Source organism: Tachypleus tridentatus, chromosome 8, assembly GCF_004210375.1.
Source record: "Tachypleus tridentatus isolate NWPU-2018 chromosome 8, ASM421037v1, whole genome shotgun sequence".
NCBI lineage: Eukaryota > Metazoa > Arthropoda > Merostomata > Xiphosura > Limulidae > Tachypleus > Tachypleus tridentatus.
The window spans coordinates 56,573,792-56,596,831 of NC_134832.1; the positions used below are offsets into that span (position 1 = coordinate 56,573,792).

Below are 23,040 nucleotides of genomic sequence, written 5' to 3' on the forward strand. Positions count from 1 at the left end.
AAGAGACCCCATTCGACGCGGTAGCATGAATGTATTTTATCTCGGAACTGGATAACTACCATCTATCTGTTAACATTTTTGAGAACTCGTGTTATAAATACTGTGACTGCTTCAGTTGGAATTTGTTTTTTGTCTACAATGTCTCGGTTTTATCTTGTGAAGGTAAGCTGTACTGGATGATACATGGAGGTTTAACGTTACATGTTATTTTTAGTTCACTTTTAAATATAACATAATACGACTGCTCTTTATGAGTAGAACTGTAACGCAACTTATGGTTAAAAACAGCAACAACAGAATACTTAATTTCACAGTTTTAAGTATCCTAATCGCGGAGGGTATTTTGTACACCAGTTTAGAACAATCACGAAGGATGGAACGAAAACGATGTGACGGACAAGGAAATCCTATACAGACAGGACCTTGTACACAAATACATCCACAGTTTGTACGTTTTTCTTTGTTCTATTGTCTTATTGGAGTTTACCTAAACCTGGAAAACCTCCGGGCTTCGCCCGTGGGACAACCAATCACTATTCCCAACCACCCACTTTCTTGCAATGTCTACAACTCCAAATAATGGTAAGATTCGGCCAGCGGCAGCAGAATTAGAACAAAGCAAGTAATTACGGGGATTCGACACGCCGCTGTGCCTTTGAAATCCCGAGGCAAGTCCCGAAGTACCCTGCAGGGGAAGTCGTCAAATACTTTTATTTCCTCGGTAAAATTTGCATACGATCAATAGGATCAAATTATCGTTCATGTTATTATTCTTAACATTACCACTGGGTCGTTTAAGTGGAACATCATATGCGTCCGCTCGAGACCTTTTGTTGCCTAGTGATTACTAGACGAGGATAACCCTCAGTAGATTTACGTGTAGTTTTTGCCTAAATATTATTTTTCGTGAGGTGATTAATTCAACGAGTTGTCCAAAAAAAAAAATAACAAGTGCTGTGGAACACCATATGCGTCCGCTCGAGACCTTTTGTTGCCTGGTGATTACTAGACGAGGATAACCCTCAGTAGATTTACGTGTAGTTTTTGCCTAAATATTATTTTTCGTGAGGTGATTAATTTTTGCCTAAATATTATTTTTCGTAAGATGACTTATTCCACGAGTTGCCAAAAAAAAAAAGTGTTACAGTTGTCACTGGCACACAGTTTCTACACATCTTCCGTACTGTAAACTTGGAAGCTTAATAGTACAACTTCCAGAAATGGAAATAATAAATAATTAAGGTCTGTATTTCAAAAATCTTGTTCATATTCTATAACAGATGGCGCGACATGCATGTCATGATACTACAAGGTATGGTGAAGCCTCATCCAAACAAACGGATGGCGTTTTCATTGTTAATTAATTTTAGTGTAAAGAAGTTTTAATACACGATATAACCCTACTGTGGAATTGATTCCATCAGATTTATTAGTAGAGAGGATTACAGGAGTCCTATAATTAATATATAACCGTTACTACACGAAATTAACGAACGAGAAAAACAATTTCTCTTAGTCAGTGTGCTTGTTGTGATGATAGCCCAATCAACAAAGATGTAGAATATAAGGTATTGTTAGTTGTGATAGATAGCCCAATCAATAAAGATGTAGAATATAAGGTATTGTTAGTTGTGATAGATAGCCCAATCAATAAAGATGTAGAATATAAGGTATTGTTAGTTGTGATAGATAGCCCAATCAATAAAGATGTAGAATATACGGTATTGTTAGTTGTGATAGATAGCCCAATGAATAAAGATGTAGAATATAAGGTATTGTTAGTTGTGATAGATAGCCCAATGAATAAAGATGTAGAATATAAGGTATTGTTAGTTGTGATAGATAGCCCAATCACATTATAGATAGTCACATTATATTATATATATATATAAAACTGTCAGTACCCTCTCATATTGATATTTTTTAAGATAGGCACAGTTCCGAAAAAACGACGGAAAAAATACAAAACTGTTTCCACGTGCGTGTGTGTGTGTGTGTAGATTATCTTCCATGCTTCAACAACAGTTTTTAGTAACATATTTGCATAAGTAAGATTTCTCAATCATTCCGACGTAAAACTAGTAACTTAACCATTAATAAATTTGGTTCGTTTTGAATTTCGCGCAAAGATAGCTGTCCCTAATTCAGAAGTGTAAGACTAGAAAGTAAGGCAGCTAGTGATCATCACCCATCGCCAACTCCTGGGATACTTTTTTACCAACGAATAGCGGAACTGACCGTCGCGTTATAACGCCCCACGGCTAAAAGGACGAGCATGTTTAGTGTGACAGGGATTTGAACCCGCGACCATCAGATTACGAGTCGAGCGTCCTAACCACCTGGCCATGCCGGGCCCATTAAGAGTATCAATTACATTTAAAATCAACACAGATACACGTGTAGTGTTCACGGATACGTAATATGTAAAACAAATCAATAACATAAACCATTATAGCTAATAGTAATTAATGGTAAAACTGTGTTACTTCCAAAGTAATCTTAAAATGTTAATATTTTATTTTCCAAATTTAAAATTTTCTTAGTAAATGATAATTCTAGTCACTTTTGTTTGTTTGTTTGTTTGTTTGGGAATTTCGCACAAAGCTACTCGAGGGCTATCTGTGCTAGCCGTCCCTAATATAGCAGTGCAAGACTAGAGGGAAGGCAGCTAGTCATCACCACCCACCGCCAACTCTTGGGCTACTCTTTTACCAACGAATAGTGGGATTGACCGTCACATTATACGCCCCCACGGCTGGGAGGGCGAGCATGTTTAGAGCGACGCGGGCGCGAACCCGCGACCCTCGGATTACGAGTCGCACGCCTAACGCGCTAGGCCATGCCGGGCCTAATTCTAGTCACCCCAAACGTTTTGGTAAAACATAGGCACATTCCTTATTCTATAAATTAATCGTCTATTCCAACCACCTGCGTCGAAAAAGAAAACATTAATTAGTGTTAGTTAAGTTCAGTGTTGTTTTTTGTTGTTTTTTTCAAATTCATTGGTGATTTATTTCGTGACGGGTGTCATGTATGAAATCACATATCCGATATTGCAGAATGTCTTAATCTCCAGATGGCACATTTACCAAACTGGTTACTATCCAGGTATGTGCAACTCAAAGTTTTGTATTCTTAAATTTCTAGTTTGCATTCAGATATTAATTTGGTTTCATTTGTGTTTATAAAATAAAGCTACTGTCTGAGCATTTTAACATCTGACTTTAACTATTTTAACATAGAACCGGGCTTAAATTTATTTTTTCACTCCCAACCTATTCAACCATAGATTGCGGTTCTTTTGAATCAAGCACAAAGCTACACAATGGGCTATCTGTGCTCTGCCCACCACGGGTATCAAAACCCGGTTTTTAGCGTTGTAAGTCCACAGACATGCCGCTGAGCCACTGGGGGGGCAAATTATTGTTGTTGTTGTTTTGAATCAAGCACAAAGCTACACAATGGGCTATCTGTGCTCTGCCCACCACGTGTATCGAAACCCGGTTTTTAGAGTTACAAGTCCGCAGACATACCGCTGAGCCAATGGGGGGGTTAACCATAAAATGTGTAATTAAATTAACCAAAAATCAAAAGTGGAAGTGACTTACTGGGTCCGTAATGTAAATGCAGCACTTGTAATGGAAGATGGAAGATTGAGGCCCTTGGTGATTTCTCTCCATATCTTCTTATTAATAACCTCCACCAGTCCTCCCCTTCCAACCACCAGTTTGTAGAGTTCATATAGGTCCAACACCTGCTTCGCCATAATCGGAACCCTGTTGACTGGCGTTCCTTGAAAAAGCATAGAATAAACTGATAAATAAACTTAACGACAAACCTGAAATACATGTTAACCATGCAACTTCTGAGTAGGAGGAATGATTGGTTTGTTGTGAATTTCGCTCTAGAGGGAAGGAGGAAGACGGCTAATCGTTACCACCCGACGCCAACCATTGGTGTACTCTTTTAAAAATGATTAACAGGATCGAATGTCATATTGTAACGACTTCGCAGCTGAAAGAGAGAAAATCTTCGGTGACGGGGATTCGAACGTTCGACTCTTAAATCCGCCATAAACCACCAAGCCATCAATATGATACACATTCAAATACAAGTTTGTTATCATATTAATTTTTTTTTCTACATCATCCTTCGTATATTTGGCCCATCAAGGTGGCCAGGTGTTTAAGGCGCCCTACTCGTACTCTGAGGGTCGCGGGTTCGAAACCCCGTCACACCAAACGTGGATGTCAAACCCATTATTCGTTGGTAAAAGAGTAGCCCAAGTGTTGGCGGTGGGTGGTAGTGATGACTAGCTGCCTTCCCTCTAGTCTTGCACTGCTAAATTAGGGACGACTGGCGCAGATAGCCCTCGTGTAGCTTTGCGCTAAATGCAAAAACAAACAAACCTTCGTATATGTAATGACATTTCTTCTCATGCACACAGACATATGAATAAATATGTTATTGGTGAAAGAAAGAAAGCTAAGACACTACGGTGAAGTTTTTTAAAGAAATGCATTTTTTTTCTCCCAACCAACCATCAACAATAAACGTCTGTTTTACACCTAAATACATGCCCCAGTTAGTTGTGACATTTCTGTGGTTACACCGTTCTAGAAAATTGTCAGTATTTACGACGATGGTTAACGTTAACGTGTGGTTTTATTCGATTTGTTTATATTTCAGCGTTGAGTAAAAAAAATGTATTTTTTACTTCAGTCTGTTTTATTTCTATGCTGTAAAGTTAAAAAACTATGCCATCTAATACAACACAAATAAGGTTACTTTTTATATGCCTCTTTTGGGGCAGTAAATAAAATAAATGTATACTTCAAATAACAACAGAAAGATTGCCTTCAAATCTTTATTACGAGATGCATTCGTTGTTAAGAAAAAACTACAGAGAGGTAGCTGCTCTCTGTCCACCACGGGTATTGAAATCCTACTTTCGCGATATATATATAAGCCCTCAAACCTACTGCTGAGACACCTGGGGGTGGGAACTACTAGGTGAGAAAAATACAATAAAGGTTCCTGTGTAATTTTAATACTGATGGGTTTTTCATACAAATTGAAGAAATATACTGCAGTGTGTTGATTTGCAACACGATTTTACTCTTTTTCCGAAGACAATGGCCCGGCCAGGTGGGTTAAGGTGCTCGACTCGTAATCCGAGTGTCGAGGGTTCGAATCCCCATCGCACCAAACATGCTCGCCCTTACAGCCGTGAAGGTGTTTTAATGTGACGGTCACACTATTCGTTGGTAAAAGAGTAGCCTAAGAATTGCCGGTGTGTGGTGTTTACTAGGTGCCTTCACTCTAGTCTAACACTGCTAAATGAAGGGCGGCTATCGCAGATAGCCCTTTTATTGCTTTGCGCGAATTTCAAAACAAACAAACACACCCAAAGATAAAACACCAAAAACAGCCATTTCTAGAAATACAGAAGATGTCTCGCAAAAATACAAACTCGAAAATCTCTTTAGATGACTTACGTCATGTTATCTAGCTTCATGCTTTGTCACCTTGGTGTATAATAAAATCCATCACGTGAGTTTAATTTGCGTTTACAAAACACTCAAAAACTTGCTAGAGAATCAGATTCGCGTGCTTATTTCCCTTAGGAAATTAAATAAATACCGTATGGATTATGCGCGCTCCTCTTGTGGAACGTATTATTAATTTATAACTGACAAAAGTAGTGGCTTCCAAAGACTCGTACCCCGAATTACCATTACTGATTTATACGCAATCGAAGAAATCGTCGTGTTTCTCAGCCCAACATTGCTGAGAAGTAATTAAGTAACGGAAATATTACAGTACCTGCATTACACGGATTATATCAAAACACGCGTTTCTTACTAACAATCTGTCATTTGGATATTAAAGTCTGGAACTCGTGTGAGAGTTTAAGATACAAAAATAGAGTAGAAACAAGGACACATATTCCAACACCCAACGGGGTTATTCTCGTGGGTCTGGAGATCCAATTTTTGCTCAGTGTACATCACTTAGTTCGCGTGCTTCATCATTCACTCCTGAAGAAGAAAAGGATACGGGGTGAAGCAGAGATCACCCAGCATATGGTGCATCGAAGGTCACCCACAAATTTAACTGCTATCGGTGCTGACGGAAAATGTTTCATTCGCCAATCACATTTGTGATCCATGCGCAATGGTTTGAGCAATGAAAGAGGAAAAAAAAAAAAAACACTAACAGTGGAAGGTTCTGTGTTTTATGACATCCTATAACGCTCGAATTCAGGAATTCTTCACCAGAAGCGACGAAGCTGTCAAAAATGTCAGCTGCCAAAACATATTATGGATTATGTTGCTTCTGTGCAATTGTAAAACGTACCATCCAGTTTAACAGGACAAAAACGTCTTAGTTAAAGAAAACGCGGGATATAATTAGATCGATTTAAGGGTGAAAAAGACGGCCAGGGCAACTTCTCAATTTGAAAAGAACGTCTCTATTGTTGAAGTAAAGAAACCTTCTAACAACTTGAGGTAAATGTTACCCTGGGTCGCCTTTCTCAGTATTTGATTACTTAGTTAATTAAGCATGTTCTCATTCCATGATTTACTGGAGAAAATGAAAACAAAACAAAAAGAAACAATTAAAATTAATTAAAATAAACGAGTAATGTGTGTGGTTTAAAGATTTGTTTTCTCCCCGTCCTTTATTGCTTTGTTTTGAATTTCGTGCAAAGCTACAAGAGAGCCATCTGCGCGAGCTGTCCCTAATTTAGCTGGGTAAGACTAGAGGAAAAGCAGCTAGCTAGTCATTACTACCTAATGCCAACTCTTGGCCTACTCTGTTACTAATGGATAGTGGAAGATAGTGGAATTCACCATCACATAACAACACCCCCAGGACTGAAAGAGCGAGCATGTTTGGTGGCAGAGGGACCTGAACCCACGACCCGCAGTTTCTTGATTACCAATCCATGAATTAACAGAAAAATATACAACATATAAAGAAATACATATAGATGTAGAAATTGGTGTAATAAAATAAAAAACAAACCTATTATAAAAATATTAATTAACAAGAATTTCGCGTTTCAGGTTTCAAATATTTTTTGTTGTATGAATATTTCATTTTTATGCACAATAAAACAAGCAATTAATGCTGCCATCTATAAAGATCTCTTCTGAGTTATTCACAAATATTAAAAAAAAAAATTACGCGGTTATTAAATATGTGCCAGTAACTAATACTTTTAACAACTACTGCATATCTGTGTTCGGTCAAAACACACCTGGTGCAGTTGTTTTTAACGAAAACTACCTAAAAACTATCTGGTGACGCAGCGCTAGAGTGAATCCTTCACGAAAAAAGACCTGGTATGAATTATTAGTTTTGAACTATTCCGATAAAAAACAACTTTCGTCTGTTAGTTAAGTCATATTAAAAATAATCTGTCTTAGCTTCTGAGCTATGCCAGACATAAAACGTTTTTCTTTTCTCACATCATATCTCAAAGATAACACTATGTAACACAGATTTTGTTCCTGGATAGTATGCGATATTTCTTATTTGCTTATGTTGTAAAAGTACAGAAAATGGCCATTATTCCCTTCAAACTTTGCTTTTGTGGCCTGGATAATGAAATTTAGAAATTAACCTATTTTCTGTGTAAAAACTGACAAATTTGCACATTTTCATTTACATAAGGTCTGAATAAAACAACATATGAATCAAGATTTACATGTATTTATACTAAAGTTATACAAAAATGTTTAGAAGTGAGTAGTTTTTCGAGATTTACGACTGTAATGTAAATCACTTTCACGTATCAGATCCCAAATATAGTCTCCCATCATGTTTTCATTATACGCTCCCAGGTCACAAAAGCAAAGTTTTTCGAGAAAAATAGGTCTTTTCCATTTACTTTAGGCATAAGTAATTGGGAAATAACACTTTCTGTCCAGGAACAAGTAAAAGTAAACATTTTATTACATAGTGTAATTTATCTTAGCTTCTGCGCTATTCCAGACATAGAACTTTTCTATTCTATTAAAACATATCTCAAAAATAATCTGTCTTAGCTTCTGCGTTATTCCAGACATAGAACTTTTCTATTCTATTAAAACATATCTCAAAAATAATCTGTCTTAGCTTCTGCGTTATTCCAGACACATAACGTTTTTTTTTTCTACCGTTAAACCATATCAAAAAAATAATTTATCACAAATCATACTAGCCAAACCCTAATAAAATACATCGTAAACACGGGCGTGCTACGTCACGTGACCGATTTTTCTTCAGGAAATAAACATAAGCAGCAGCAACGTCTAGCAACACTTCCCTCTGTTGTTTACGGTTCAAATTCTCGTTATCACGTGCAACTTCAAATATCTTCTAACTGTTAATCTCAGACAGGAGTCATATCAGCTCGATCGCTTCCCCAAGACAAACAAGGAGCCAGTCACGTGCTTCACATGTTTTCTTAAGCGGTCTCTTTCACTACTGACAGTAAACCTGCCAGCAATAAAGCGCATGCGCAAAGGCCCCCTAGATGCATTTGTGTCATCGTTTTCGCTCTTTATTATTAAACATCCCTACACACACTTTTTAAACCAAGTAATATGGTTTGACCTCTGTCAACTCATTCTTTTATAAACAATTAATCCTACTGTTTTTTGCCTTAGCCACAATGACCATATTGGAAAATCCCTGATAAAGACGTTAAACATGTAACTTTGTTGTATTTCAGATAATAATTGCGGTCGCTTTGAACTAAAGTGACATCTAGTTGAGAAAGAATCAGCGAGAAGACATTATCACCCGTCAGTCTGAGAAATGTACCAAGATTGTCCATTTATAACATGCTAAGGACGTTATAAATACAGGGTTCGCTATAACCTCGACCTTTAGGGCGAAGTCGCTGACTTTATAACTCAACACTCCAGAAATGTAATAAACGTACTATGGACTTCACGTTGGAGGATTTTGTAATGTAAAAACCTAAAGTCCAAGGTGTCTCTACAGTTTATTATATTCGTTATTAACTAGTTCGTTTATTCTTGTTGTTTTGTTTCAAGCAAAGTCGATCTGGGATATATTCCGTATCCACCACGTCGAATCGAACCCCGGATTTTAGCATTGCAAGTTCGTTGACTTACCGTCGTCCCAGCGGAGGAATCGATTTTAACAACATTCAACCATTAACGACTCTTTTTAAATCTCCGCGTGGTTACTGGGTTAGACATATAATAATAAATACGAACGCTTCAAGAATCATAATGATTTATTAACATATAGATAAACACATTGACTTACGATTAAATTCAAACTCAAATAGTAATCTTCGTGCCATGACCTCTCTTACTTAGTCACTTTGTTTCATGTATCTGCCATCCCTTCCTTGTTGTCTCCACACCATCGTATCAAAATAGTCTTCCCGCGCTCCAGCGGGCTGCATAAGCCCAAGAATGCTCTCAAACGCTTCCTGTAAGCCAGTGCCCTGATTTATTAGGGCAGATTAGTCCAGCAGAAGTGACTAGAGGCTTCCAAACGTAATTCTGATTGGAGGATTAGCAGTATGTATTTGGCTGGTAAGAAATTCATGTTGGGCAGCTAATAAATCGTATCTCGACTAATTCGCGTCATTTTAAAATTAAAATAAAACCAACAACAACAACAAAAACAGCAAGGAAAAATTCCAAGTGGAACGGTCTAATAACGTAACATTTAACGAAGCTAACAGCCAACTTATGTAACCATACTGTCAATTTCACTATTGTGCCTCCTAATTATAAATCGCTACAATACCAAAACTGCTTAAAACGTGTGATAGAAGAGAGCAGAAGAAATGGCGATACGCGTTAACTTCTGTTAATGGTATTTATGTACAGAAGTTGGAACTTTTAACAGGAAATATTACAGGTTTACAAAGTCCTAATATTTTACAAACAAGGAAAAATAATCTATGAATTATATGGATAAAACAGATTTCAAAAAGTATTCTATCTCCCGACAAGTTGGAACAGATTTAATAAGATGTAACGTTTTAATATAAACAGACAATATAAAAACGTTTTCACGTTTTGTAACTGATAAAAGCAAAAAACAACAACAAAAGGTATGTTATAAAAGTAAGAACCATATGATGGTGTCACAGGTGAAGTAAGCACTTTCTGATTAACGTTAAACACTTACTTATAGTGTCACAGGTGAAGTAAGCACTTTCTGATTAACGTTTAACACTTACTTATAGTGTCACAGGTGAAGTAAGCACTTTCTGATCAACGTTAAACACTTACTTATAGTGTCACAGGTGAAGTAAGCACTTTCTGATTAACGGTAAACACTTACTTATAGTGTCACAGGTGAAGTAAGCACTTTCTGATTAACGTTAAACACTTACTTATAGTGTCACAGGTGAAGTAAGCACTTTCTGATTAACGTTAAACACTTACTTATAGTGTCACAGGTGAAGTAAGCACTTTCTGATTAACGTTAAACACTTACTTATAGTGTCACAGGTGAAGAGCACTTTCTGATTAACGTTAAACACTTACTTATAGTGTCACAGGTGAAGTAAGCACTTTCTGATTAACGTTAAACACTTACTTATAGTGTCACAGGTGAAGTAAGCACTTTCTGATTAACGTTAAACACTTACTTATAGTGTCACAGGTGAAGTAAGCACTTTCTGATTAACGTTAAACACTTACTTATAGTGTCACAGGTGGTGAAGTAAGCACTTTCTGATTAACGTTAAACACTTACTTATAGTGTCACAGGTGAAGTAAGCACTTTCTGATTAACGTTAAACACTTACTTATAGTGTCACAGGTGAAGTAAGCACTTTCTGATTAACGTTAAACACTTACTTATAGTGTCACAGGTGAAGTAAGCACTTTCTGATTAACGTTAAACACTTACTTATAGTGTCACAGGTGAAGTAAGCACTTTCTGATTAACGTTAAACACTTACTTATAGTGTCACAGGTGAAGTAAGCACTTTCTGATTAACGTTAAACACTTACTTATAGTGTCACAGGTGAAGTAAGCACTTTCTGATTAACGTTAAACACTTACTTATAGTGTCACAGGTGAAGTAAGCACTTTCTGATTAACGTTAAACACTTACTTATAGTGTCACAGGTGAAGTAAGCACTTTCTGATTAACGTTAAACACTTACTTATAGTGTCACAGGTGAAGTAAGCACTTTCTGATTAACGTTAACACTTACTTATAGTGTCACAGGTGAAGTAAGCACTTTCTGATTAACGTTAAACACTTACTTATACAAAGATTTCTTTCGCTTACAGATCTGCCTTTACTTCGTCATCAGTGTTTTCAAGCACTTAGGTTCAAATTATTGTTAGTTTCCCTTTCGTTAGACACGTGGTAACTTTAGCCGCACAAAAGTAAATGTGCGTGCACTTGCGCATGGGTGCGCGAGAGACTTTACTGAAGTTCATAGTGTCATAACATCCTATAGTGCTTCTCTGTACAGATTAATAATAAATGCGTAATTATTTCAACAACAAAAAAATTTCCTGGCAACTTGCAAGCCTAAGTCACAGCTGTAATGTTTATATACACACGGTGAGAACATGTTAAGCATTATAAAATTAACCGTTTTGTAGTAAAGAGAGAAAACGTGTAATTTTTGGTTCGTTTTAAAGTCATTAAAAATGAACAACCGGAAATTACGTCTTTCTAATTCAGTTAAAAAGGTATAAATCTGGTATGTTATTTACAAGACGAAAAAGTGGATGCAGTTTCCAGAACACGTAGCACGTTAACCACTCTTTTATTTAAAAACAACGATTTTCACCAAGAAAATACGTATAATGTTCCGAAAGAATTTATAAAAACCTTTTCTTGAGATGTCGAGGCAACCTACTCTTATTCAACGTTGTGACATCTGTTTTCAAGATTCGAGACAGTTGTTAATTTTCTATAGAATAATAACAAAGTGACAAACTTAACCTTTGTACTTAGTGTCACACGTACTATACAACTCTCTTTAAGCTGTATCCTATACACGAATAAAATAATACTTTAAGTTCTGTACTTAGTGTCACGTCAGTACAGCTTTCTCTTTAAGCTGTATCCTATACACGAATAAAATAATAAACTTTAAGTTCTGTACTTAGTGTCACGTCAGTACAGCTTTCTCTTTAAGCTGTATCCTATACACGAATAAAATAATAAACTAAGTTCTGTACTTAGTGTCACGTCAGTACAGCTTTCTCTTTAACACAACAGTGTACACTCGAAATCATGAAATGTAACATGTACTTTATTCTAAGCTTTACAAGAAGTTAATATAGTTATATTTATAATAACTTCCCATATAGGCAGTGGATACAGTTTGAACTTGAAGCGAAACTTTTTACCAACTTGTCAAAAAGAAATTCCTACTTAAATGGATCCAGTGAGATAGCTGTCAACTATAGTCTGCCATACACTTCCAGGTTCAACAAGCCTCTTTTACCGACTTATTTTACTGTTATTGTTATTGTCTCCATTTTTTGAAGAGGGTGGATTTTTTACTACTCTGCAAAATCGTGGAGATGAGAGGGACACGTGTCCCTAGTGCCTGCAGGTTCCGACACCAATTACTTTTCAAAAGTTAGTTTTTGAAGGTTTGCTATGTCAAACACACACACACACGCAGTTTCTATTTTCTGTTAGTTTATCAAAAATCATTTAAATATCTTACACCGTATACTTAAGTATTTCATAACAGTTATCGATTAATAAAAACTGTATAAAAAAACCTTATTTCCAAAAAACTCGTTACATGACGTCATCTGAAACTGTTTTTTTTTCCTTTTCAAGAGGTTTCAAAAGTGCAAAAAATATACACTCTTCGATTGCAAAGTGTCTCATAATTAGTTAGTAATATAACAAAACAATCTCAAGCAGTAGGCACAATATAGCATATCTAACACATACATATATCGAAACGTGTTTTGATGCTTTCAACAATTCTAGACATAATTATTCAATATGTATGTTAACCCTATTCCATATACAGCACAGTCAACTGCTAAACTGTGCTGAAACCTGGTGAGAATAACGTCGGTACAACCACTAGGACAATACGGAATGAAAGTGTTCTCAAGGCGGGGTAGTTCCACTCCGGGTCAAAAGGGGAGCAGTGATATAATGGCTGCACTATTGGACGCCTTTTCTTCCCACGACCCTGGCATCAAGGCCCAGCAGTGTCAAAGCTGACCCTACCAGATGCTCCGTATGGTGTCCACTTGAGGAACCTAGGGTAGGAGCTTCCTTGACCAGGTCAAAAACGTAGTTTCTGGGCGTTAACAGGTATTAAATAATACTCCCTTTCTCTGGTGACCCGACACGTTCGCAAAGCGCATGAGCAAACATATCACATCTGTCGGTTTTTCCCTTACCAAACTCATCGTTGCGAATCAGCAAGTTACAGATGATCAAGCGATTTCCATGAGAGAGAGAGATAATGCAGTTTGCACTAGTAGAAAGCAGCAGTTCCGGTCGTAACGTAATGTTGGTTTTCTTTACAGAAACTGATCAGTGTTAAACACATTAATAACCAACTAAAAGAATAATACGTGTTAGATCTCTTCGCTTGAACAGACACAAATCAAAAGGAAAAAGATATATTCGAAGTTCATTCGTTTGTTTTTTTTAAGTTCCAAGAATACTAAAATTTAGATTCGTGCATGTTTAAGCACGATTTTTAGTGTATTTTTTGAACATTTAAAATAATTACCGAATTTTGCATGGTGTGAATTACTGTATAAAAACACCAGCTTTTTGTGGCTACAGTTTACTTGTTTACAACAAATCACGAGTAAATTATATAAAAATTAAAGAAATAAAAACTTGTCAGTGGTTCCTTTCACTCTCTTTACTCAATTCTCTGAAACACCAAAAAGCAATCAAACCATTACTAGTTTCATAATGCTCGTTTAGCATTTAAACTGTAGAAATTATTGGCAGTTTTAACATAAAAATTACAAGTTTGTCCACATAAATGGTCCAGAGTCCATTTAAAGTCCAAGCTTTAAAAACCTGGTGTTTTCTTCTCATTTAATATCGCATTAACCTTCTAAAGGGCTATTTGCGTTAGCCGTGTCTAGTTGTTAAGCAACAGACTAGAGGGAAAGCTTCTAGCCACATAGCCAACTTGGTGGGCTGCTCCAATCGAATAGCGGGATTTGACTGTCTCTCTTATAACGTAACCACGGCCTAAAAGTACAAAACGCGATTGATTTATTTGTTTTACGGCAGAGGGATGCGAACCAGGGAATAAAAATCAACCTTGTTTACCACTAAACACGAGTGGTGTTCCTCAATTAGTATACTTTCACATTCGAGAACATAACATACAAGAAATGCACTGGTTTTTCTCTTGTACAGTCAACGTTAAAAGTCATGTTCATGTAAACATCGCTGGTTACTTAATAAAGGAAAAACACTGGCGAGTTACTGTCTGCCCTCTATATCGCATACTGATACTTCCCGTACACAGCTGTAAAATGTTGTGATTTTGTTTTATAGTTAGGGCACTTAATAAACACTTAAAGACACTGTGGCAGCTTCTTCCTGCCATACAAAAACACGTGCAGGTGAAATAGAAAACACTGTTTATAGTTTAAGCAGAAAGCTACACAATGGGCTATCTGTTCTCTGCTCCTCATGGGTATCGAAACCTGGTTTTTACCGTTGTATGTCATTAAACATACCGCAGTCTCCCCGAGGGTAGGGCGGAGTTAAACACAAGAGAGGTACAAGTTCAAAGCAGAGTACATGATAAAGTTTTGTGGCTATGTGACAAATACTAATTTTGATAATTAAAATGATTATTCCGGTATTTTTTAATCGCTTAGGTAGGCAGAACACGTGACACGTGTAATAAACCGTCGCCGAAACCTCTACTGAAACTTATAAACCCGGAGAGGATATTAATTGGTTTTTACGGTAAATAGAAGAACTTTCTAATATAACTTCCCCAATCTGAGAAACCTTGAAAATTAGTGTAACGTTTTTCGAAGAATATTTAATGTCATATCTTAATCCGACAAGCCTATGTTTTGGCAGATCTAAAACATTAACGACCGGTAATATATGGCTGCGGAGTATTATCCATAAACCTATTGCGACTAATTACACAACGAACTAAATTGTTTCTCCTCAAGGTAAATTAATCCGCAGTTGACGTCATTTCTAAAAATCTATCCGTGTTGTGAAGTGGGTAGTGGGGATTGAGAAAGGCCTTATCTTCAAAAGAGAGAAACAAATTGACAATGACTTGGCCGGTGCACGGTTACACGAAATTGTACCCGACCAACAATCTAATGAAATCACCGAGTCGTAAACTTTCACGTTCAAAACACGGACTAATTACACGTGCATTTTCACGTCATCACTAAAATATTGTTTTGAAAGTCGTGATCTCCATTATATCATCCGTATGTCGTATAATTTCAAAACAAGACTTCAAACCAAGACTGCTTCAACAGCAATCGAAATATAAAGAAACATTTAAAACTCGCAAGTTTGTCATAAAAACAACAAATACTTAGAAAAACAACGATGTAGACATTTGGATAACTCGATAATATTGTATCAAACACAAAACATTTAGCTGAAGTTCGTCTCGGCTACACACGTCAGCATTACAAACAATATCAAGTGAAGTTCATTTTCCAAATTTAAAGTCAGTTTATTTAGTTATCTCAACATTTTAGCTAAAAATTCTCTTTGATGTCATTCTTGTCAAGTCTTCGCCACGCTTAGTTCATACGTGTATACGTTAAACTCGAAACGGTTCGTTTCGCCGGCGTCAACAAGACTTTACATAGCAGTACTTTCAGAATGACAAAGAAATCTAACTACAATTCCTATTTTATCAGATCACCTTCCGGCTATTTTACCTCGCTGTCAGCCTTCACTGTTTCTTAACAAACACTAATTCTAAAAGAAAGAAGCCAGAAGGAGGTCACTCGAATCTTTCGGTTCATCCTAAATAAACATCCATCTGACAGACAAACAAACCATTATCTCCTCATAGCTTTATATACTTTCTTCAAAGCATAAACGTAGGTCACCATTCAAACTTCCTAGTCTTGTCCCTACCTGGGTTGTTTTGGTAACCCCCCCCCAGTGGTATGTCTGCGGACTTGTACTCTTAGAAACCGGGTTTTGATACCAGTAGTGAGCAGAGCACAGATAGCTCTTTGTTTAGCTGTGTGCTTAATAATAAAGAACAGCTGTTTTGGTGGACAAAACGTTCTACGTTTTAGCGTAAAAACCACAATGGACTATATACCTGCTGTGTCCATCGCTGGGAATCGAACCCCGGATCATAGGAACCCCGTAGATACCTTGACTTCACAATGCATATCTTCAGCTGACTTAATAATAACTATCTTTGTGGCCAAGAACGCTGAATACAACTCGTTTTAGTGCAACTTGCTAATTAAACACGTGGAATTCGAATGCGAATGTTTGTTTCGGCAAAGCTATGAAAATGGACAAATGGGCTATCTGTGCATAGCAGTTCCTACGTCTCGACTGGAAAGCTGAGGAAAGAAAGTTAACTAACAGCGCTCACCGCCAACTTTCTTGCAACCTTCTTCTGGTCGAACAGTTAAATTTGACCAACACTCTTGTAACGCAGCAGCAGGTGGCTCCAAAGTGCGGATCCCGATTTTGCAGCAAAAGGACGTGAATCACGATTCCTTAGCTTCACAGTCAAGTCACGCCAACCACTGGTTGTTTGTTTATTTTGAATTTCGCGCAAAGCTACTCGAGGGCTATCTGCGCTAGCCGTCACTAATTTAGCAGTGTAAGACTAGAGGAAAGGCAGTTAGTCATCACCAACCACCGCCAACTCTTGGACTACTCTTTTACCAACGAATAGTGGGATTGACCGTAACATTATAACGCCCCCACGGCTGAAAGGGCGAGCATGTTTGGTGCGACGGCGATTCGAACCCGCGACCCTCAGATTACGTGTCGAACGCCTTAACCCACCTGGCCATGCCAGGCGACACTGGCTGTAAATTCGAAACAACTTGAATACTAAAGCAAACATCTCTGACGTTTCAGCTAGTAAACAAATGTAATTTCTCTAATCGTCACAGATCCTGTGTCACGTTTTTATTTTCAGCTGGGTCATTTTTAAGACTGATACTGCGCACAAGTCGAGAAGAAACAAAGTCCAGACGTAAATCTAGGACTGACAGATGCCCCACTTTAAGTCATGTAAATTTGTCTAATCTCACCGAGCTGGCAATGGACTATTTTCGCAGGATTCCAAGTAAATGGATTTCTCACAGCATACCACAAGAAGTCCATTAATGCACTGCAGACTATGGTGCGTTTTTTGAGCTGAAAAGATGTAAACATGTTGGTTTTACTAATAGCAAAAGACAATACAAAACTCGCATAGTTTCCTTTAAATTTCGCGCAAAACTATACGAAAGCTATCTGCACTAGCCGTACCTAATTTGGTGGTAAAAGACAAGAGGAAAGACGACTAGACATTACCGCCAACGCTTGAGATACTCTTGTGCCAAGGAATAGTGGGATTGACCATAACATTATAACGTCCCCACGGCTAAGAGGGAGAGAATGTTTGGTGTGACGAGAATGGCGGGTCAAGTGGCCTAACTACCTGGCTATGCCGGGCCAATTGACACGTGATTTCAGTTATTATTTTCATTGGTTAATACTCGTAGTAATATAAATCTTCCACACACATCTTGTGGTGTAACAGTGAGTGACGTAACGTTAAAATAAGCAATCATACATTACTCCTATACGTCTGTGAAAATTTGTAACTGATTCAAGCAAAAATAACGTGACAGTGCACTTGCCCAGTAATATTTTATCTTCTACTCATGATAAGTTGTTTCTTTTTAAGCACTACCTAAAAACTCAAGAGATTGCTATATATTTCAGGTTTACTTATAAAATAACGTGACAGTGCACTTGCCCAGTAATATTTTTTCTTTTACTCATGATAAGTTGTTTCTTTTTAAGCACTACCTAAAAACTGAACAGATTGCTATATATTTCAGGTTTATTTATAAAATAACGTGACAGTGCACTTTATCTAATTGCTACCTATAACTGAAGAGTTTGCAACGTTTATGATTTATAAATTATATATTCTTTGGTCTCAAATGATACGATTACTTAACGAAAATATTAAGCTTACAGTTCTCTGATGTTTATTATTATGAAAATAGTGCGCAGACGAATCATTTTTCTGTTATATCATGAACACCAATCAGTTGCTTTGTTTACCTAAGTAAAATAGATAGTTCGTTATTCAGATATCCGTCAGTCAAATTATCACTCACCCGTACATTTGGCATCAGTTTATCACAATTTATCATAATTGACGACTCCATCTGTGATCCATGCACGTGCATATAAACTGCAACGTAATCTTTACATCTTTGAAAGTTTTATTCTTAAGTTATCAACGTTTCAACAGTTGTAATAATATCCAATTAGAGGCACATTCCGTGAGTTATGAAAATGCTTCAAACTGTGCGTCTTTTCAAGCATTATATCGTTTTAGTTCGTCATAATCAAAAACTGATTTCTATTTCGTTGTGGACTTTTTTTTTGTATTATGCATATACACACGAAACAGTAAAAATACATAAATAAAGAAAAAAAAATCTCAAATAATTTATTTTACAAATACAGTGGATAGCCAGGGTCTGTGTAATTAAACTTCGTCATGTTAATTAATCAGAATAAATCAAAGGTTAGTAATGACAGCGGTGGTACAGAAAGAGAGAGGGAAAACAGACTTAAACAGAATGGCATGATACATGTTTGAGTGGTGAAATTACAATTAGGGATGCAAAGCTATAGCTTGAAGCTAGTGGTTTCTATGGTAACTGGTATTACCTTTACGCTAACAGGTTGAAGGTGGTGGAAATGGAAGCCAATCTGGACAGATTTATGGGGTTGTAGGTTGTAGTTTTGTTAGCTCCAGGCCTTCAGCTTCTTCCTCTTTACATATGAAATACAGACGTACGAAATTACCAGATATTTCTTTTGTATCTTACTGTGAATATTCTTTTTTTTTGTTGTTGTTTTTTAAGCAAACAATACTAAAACCGCATTCGTCCGTAACTGATAATACGCTAAAAACACACACCAACATGATTCCGTTCAGACCACTTGGATTTTTCAGAGCGTATAAAACTCTTGTGATAGAACTCTGGATTTCAGAAATGGTAAGATGGGTAAAATTTTGTACTATTCATCACACTTTAAGCTTTGCGTGAGCTGGAAAAGAGTAACAGTCAATCCCTTGACGTGAATGGTGGTTTGTAGGATACTGTCCAGTAGGTCAAAATTAGAAGAGAAACAGCTAGCCTTTGCCACAAATACAAAATACACTTTTCACTCGAGTTATAAGTGTTTTGGTAAGTGTCATGTGAAAGATATATCAACCAACTAGTTGGCGTATTGAGAGAAATCAGTTTATATCATAAATAAACCAGACTTGAAATAAAATAAACCTAACACCTTTCTTTATTTATTTGTTTCAACTTGAGGGTGAATACATGAAAAGGATCCTTTAAACAAATCGTGGAAATTCTGGCATTACTCTTGTAATAACGAGGTCAGGGCAATCACCCCCCCCCCCTTTAAAATAACTAAATATTACCTGTGTCAGCAATTAAGGTTTATAAACTATTTCCGCGAATATATGTGACCAATCACAAAGTGTTGCAAATGAGGAAATACTTTAATAAAAGAGGGAAAAAACCGATAGAAACCACACTTTTTGGGGTCTCCATTTCCTTAAAAAAAAAAGTGTTTAGAAACTGACGAAACATGATATAATTAATTACGTTTGTCATAAAAATGTTATGTTAGGCCTATCGAATTTTTTTAACACTTAGCTGTTAACTAAGTCTCCTACGGATTTTAAATTGGAATAATGTATAATAATAATAGTTCAAACGCACCACGTTCTTCATATCCGTTGCGGATGGCGTGAATAGCTCTGGATTGAGCAAAACGCGTCGTCGGCAACGGATATGAAGAATATAAGGGGGTTATTACACACCCTTCTAATTCTTGGAAAATTCGTAAGGGGACCGATTGGAAATCCTGTGTTAAAAATATGACAGGCCAATCATAATGTCTTATGAAAAATTTTAAAAATTCATCAAAAACACTCAAATGTAGTTTGCTACTTCACCGAAAACATGCAAAATCTCTACTAACATCTTCTCTTATTGCGGTCAAAAATTGGGATTTCGTTATATCCAGCCCCCGCATCTGTGGAGGACAATCTAACATGATCTAGTGGTTAGGGTAGTTAATTCGCAATCTGTGGGTCGTAAGTTCGAATCTCTTTCATAGAACGTGCTCGTCCTGTATATTTGCTGACTGGGTCAGCCACCGTGGGTGTAAAGAGTTTTGGCTTAGAAAAAAACAAAACAAATACCGGCTGATCCCAAGCTATTGTCCAGCGGTAATTATACAGGTTTACAATGCTAAAATCAGGGAGTTCGATTCTCCTCAGTGGATACAACAGATAGCCCGATGTGGCTTTGTTATAGGAAAAAAAAAAACGCATCCAAACTCGGTGGGACTAAGGTCGTTGACGAAAAATACGTCTGTGACCAAATGACAATAAAGAACAAACTCTAGTGACAGCATTCAGCAACTTTATTGATTGCAAAGTAATTCTATTGAGGCAACATTTTAAAAAACAACAACAAAAACTTTAGAACATCAGTGCATTGAATTTTACACGACATTGTTTTCTATTGCACGCCAAGCTTTGTCTAACGGTTAGTGTGTCAGACTGTGGATAAGAATTTTTTTTAAAGCTCGAGGCAAGATGGCGCTAAATATACTCCACTATTTCAACTTTGGTCACGTTATATAAGTAACTGCAAATGGCATTATATGGTTCCAGGAGCTGGCCAAGTCCTTGTGGCATCGGGTTCCTCTAACTGACCACCTTTCCTCTGGTTAAGTAGTTCGGGCGACTAGTAACCTAAAGCCTTGGGGTCTGTCTCTAAGTTAGCTGTTTGACATGGGGGCATAAGGCAGGGATGGTCATGTTCTTTATGCTGGTGGGCCTAAACTGTACCGACCAGATAAAGTACAAAGGAATATTTGCTTCATTTAAATTACAATTCCTACTGTCTACGTTCACCAGTCTTTACAAAAATATGGCGTTAAAGAAAACAAACAAAGAGTCTTCCGATTAAGGTCACGTATGTAAATTAGTTTCTCATAACAATGACATCAACGGGAAAGTAGGTGGTATTCTGCTTTTGTAAATCCATACAGAAATGATCATATTTCATATATTATCTTTTTTGTTCCTTAAAGAAACGTGAAATGTTGTTCACGTAATTCGCATTGACCGTATCAATTAGTGTGGAGGCGTACCGATACTTCTTTCTCGACGTTTCACGTTTTTGACCTCGTAAACGAACATTTCGTTAAGCCACCTAGACTGGATGACGTGCGTATTCATACACATCCGTCTCCAGGCCACAACAGTTTGTTCTACACACAAATACGTCACAAAGTAGACACAAACAATGACTGTATATATAAAAAACCACTACGAAACTAATGATAAAACATGCGAGTACCTAACACCAGAAGGAATACAATAGTATCAAAAATATTTTTCCAAGCGTCATTTATTTGAAGGAATTAATTATATACGTTAGGGCTAATCGTCCGTTTAAAAGTGTATTGCAATTGTTGTTTTAACCAAAAATTAGGGTTCGAAACTTTAGCTAAATTCTAATAATCTGTGCTACAATTTCTAGTACTTTTATTTCCAGGTGGCTCAGCGGTAATCTCAAGTGTTTATAACACTAAACTTGCAGTACAATCTCTGCTACGGGTACAGTGCAAATAGCCTGTTGGGCACTTTACTTTGAAGTAAAACAAACGAAAATCCATCATTTGTAAAGGTATGTGTAACTACTCAAACCAGAGTTCGGCTAGATTTGTTTTGAATTTCGCACAAAACTACTCGAGGGTTATTTGTGCGAGTCGTCCATTAGTTAAAAGTAAAAGACTAGAGGGAAGGCAGCTAGCCATCACCACCCACAACAAATCTTTGGACTACGAGTTTACCCACGACTAGCGGAATTGACCGTAACATTATAACGTCCCCACGACTGAAAGAGCGAGCATGTTTGGCAGTACGGGGATTCGAACCCGCAACTCTTAGATTGCACCCTGACCACTAGTCATGCTCTGATCAGTGAAACTATCCTTTCCCACAACAACTCTTAGATTGCACCCTGACCACTAGTCATGCTCTGATCAGTGAAACTATCCTTTCCCACAACAAATTATACCGTCGTTGGTAAAACATGTTTCTCTAGTGATGTAGACACGTTTTCCCACTGCAATCGAAACAGAGTAAATGTGTGTGTGTAGTAATCACGAAAACAGCTCACTCGCATCTCACCGTTTGGGTACATTTTGAATCTAACTCGGTAAAACAATTTGTGGCATGCGCAGAAGGGAAATGTAGTTAAAGAGTGCACCGGTAGTCATAGAGTTAAGAGGGCGGGGAATGATGACCACCTTAACTAACTGAATAGATTGAAAATAAGACAGTGAGTATTAAGCATTTCAATGGAAGTAATCATAAAGAAGGCCTAACAGATGGTAATTCCCCGATTCTTTGTTGTTGTTTTTTAAACCTCCGTTCATGGGACCAAAGAAGAAAAGTTTCCACTATTTCTTGTTGTCTTATCGTTTTCTTCAAATTGGCCCGAGTTCCCAGAATTACGCAGGCCTGCGATGATTGTGTTGAAATATTTACATGTTCTACAGTAATTTTCGTACGGTGAGTCCAAAAATGCTATCCATTTTCTCCATCACGTTCAAATTTCCCACATAATGCAATACATAAAATAAAGACCATAATACGTAGTTTTGAGACTAAAAAACAACGTGCATTTTACACACAAAAATTAGGATGAATTAGGACGCATATTCGTTTAATTGATTGTTCGATTATTTGGAATTAAACACAAAACAACAAA

General features: G+C 37.1%; 1 protein-coding gene across 1 annotated transcript in view; it reads right to left on the reverse strand.

Annotated features, from left to right (window-relative positions):
• Nucleotides 1-23,040, reverse strand: part of LOC143222434 (AT-rich interactive domain-containing protein 3C-like) — a 103,254-nt gene that overhangs the window by 12,344 nt on the left and 67,870 nt on the right. The window contains exon 5 of the mRNA XM_076448953.1: nt 3,609-3,792. Coding sequence (XP_076305068.1) covers nt 3,609-3,792 — 184 coding nt within the window. The remainder of the gene's footprint in view (nt 1-3,608; nt 3,793-23,040) is intronic.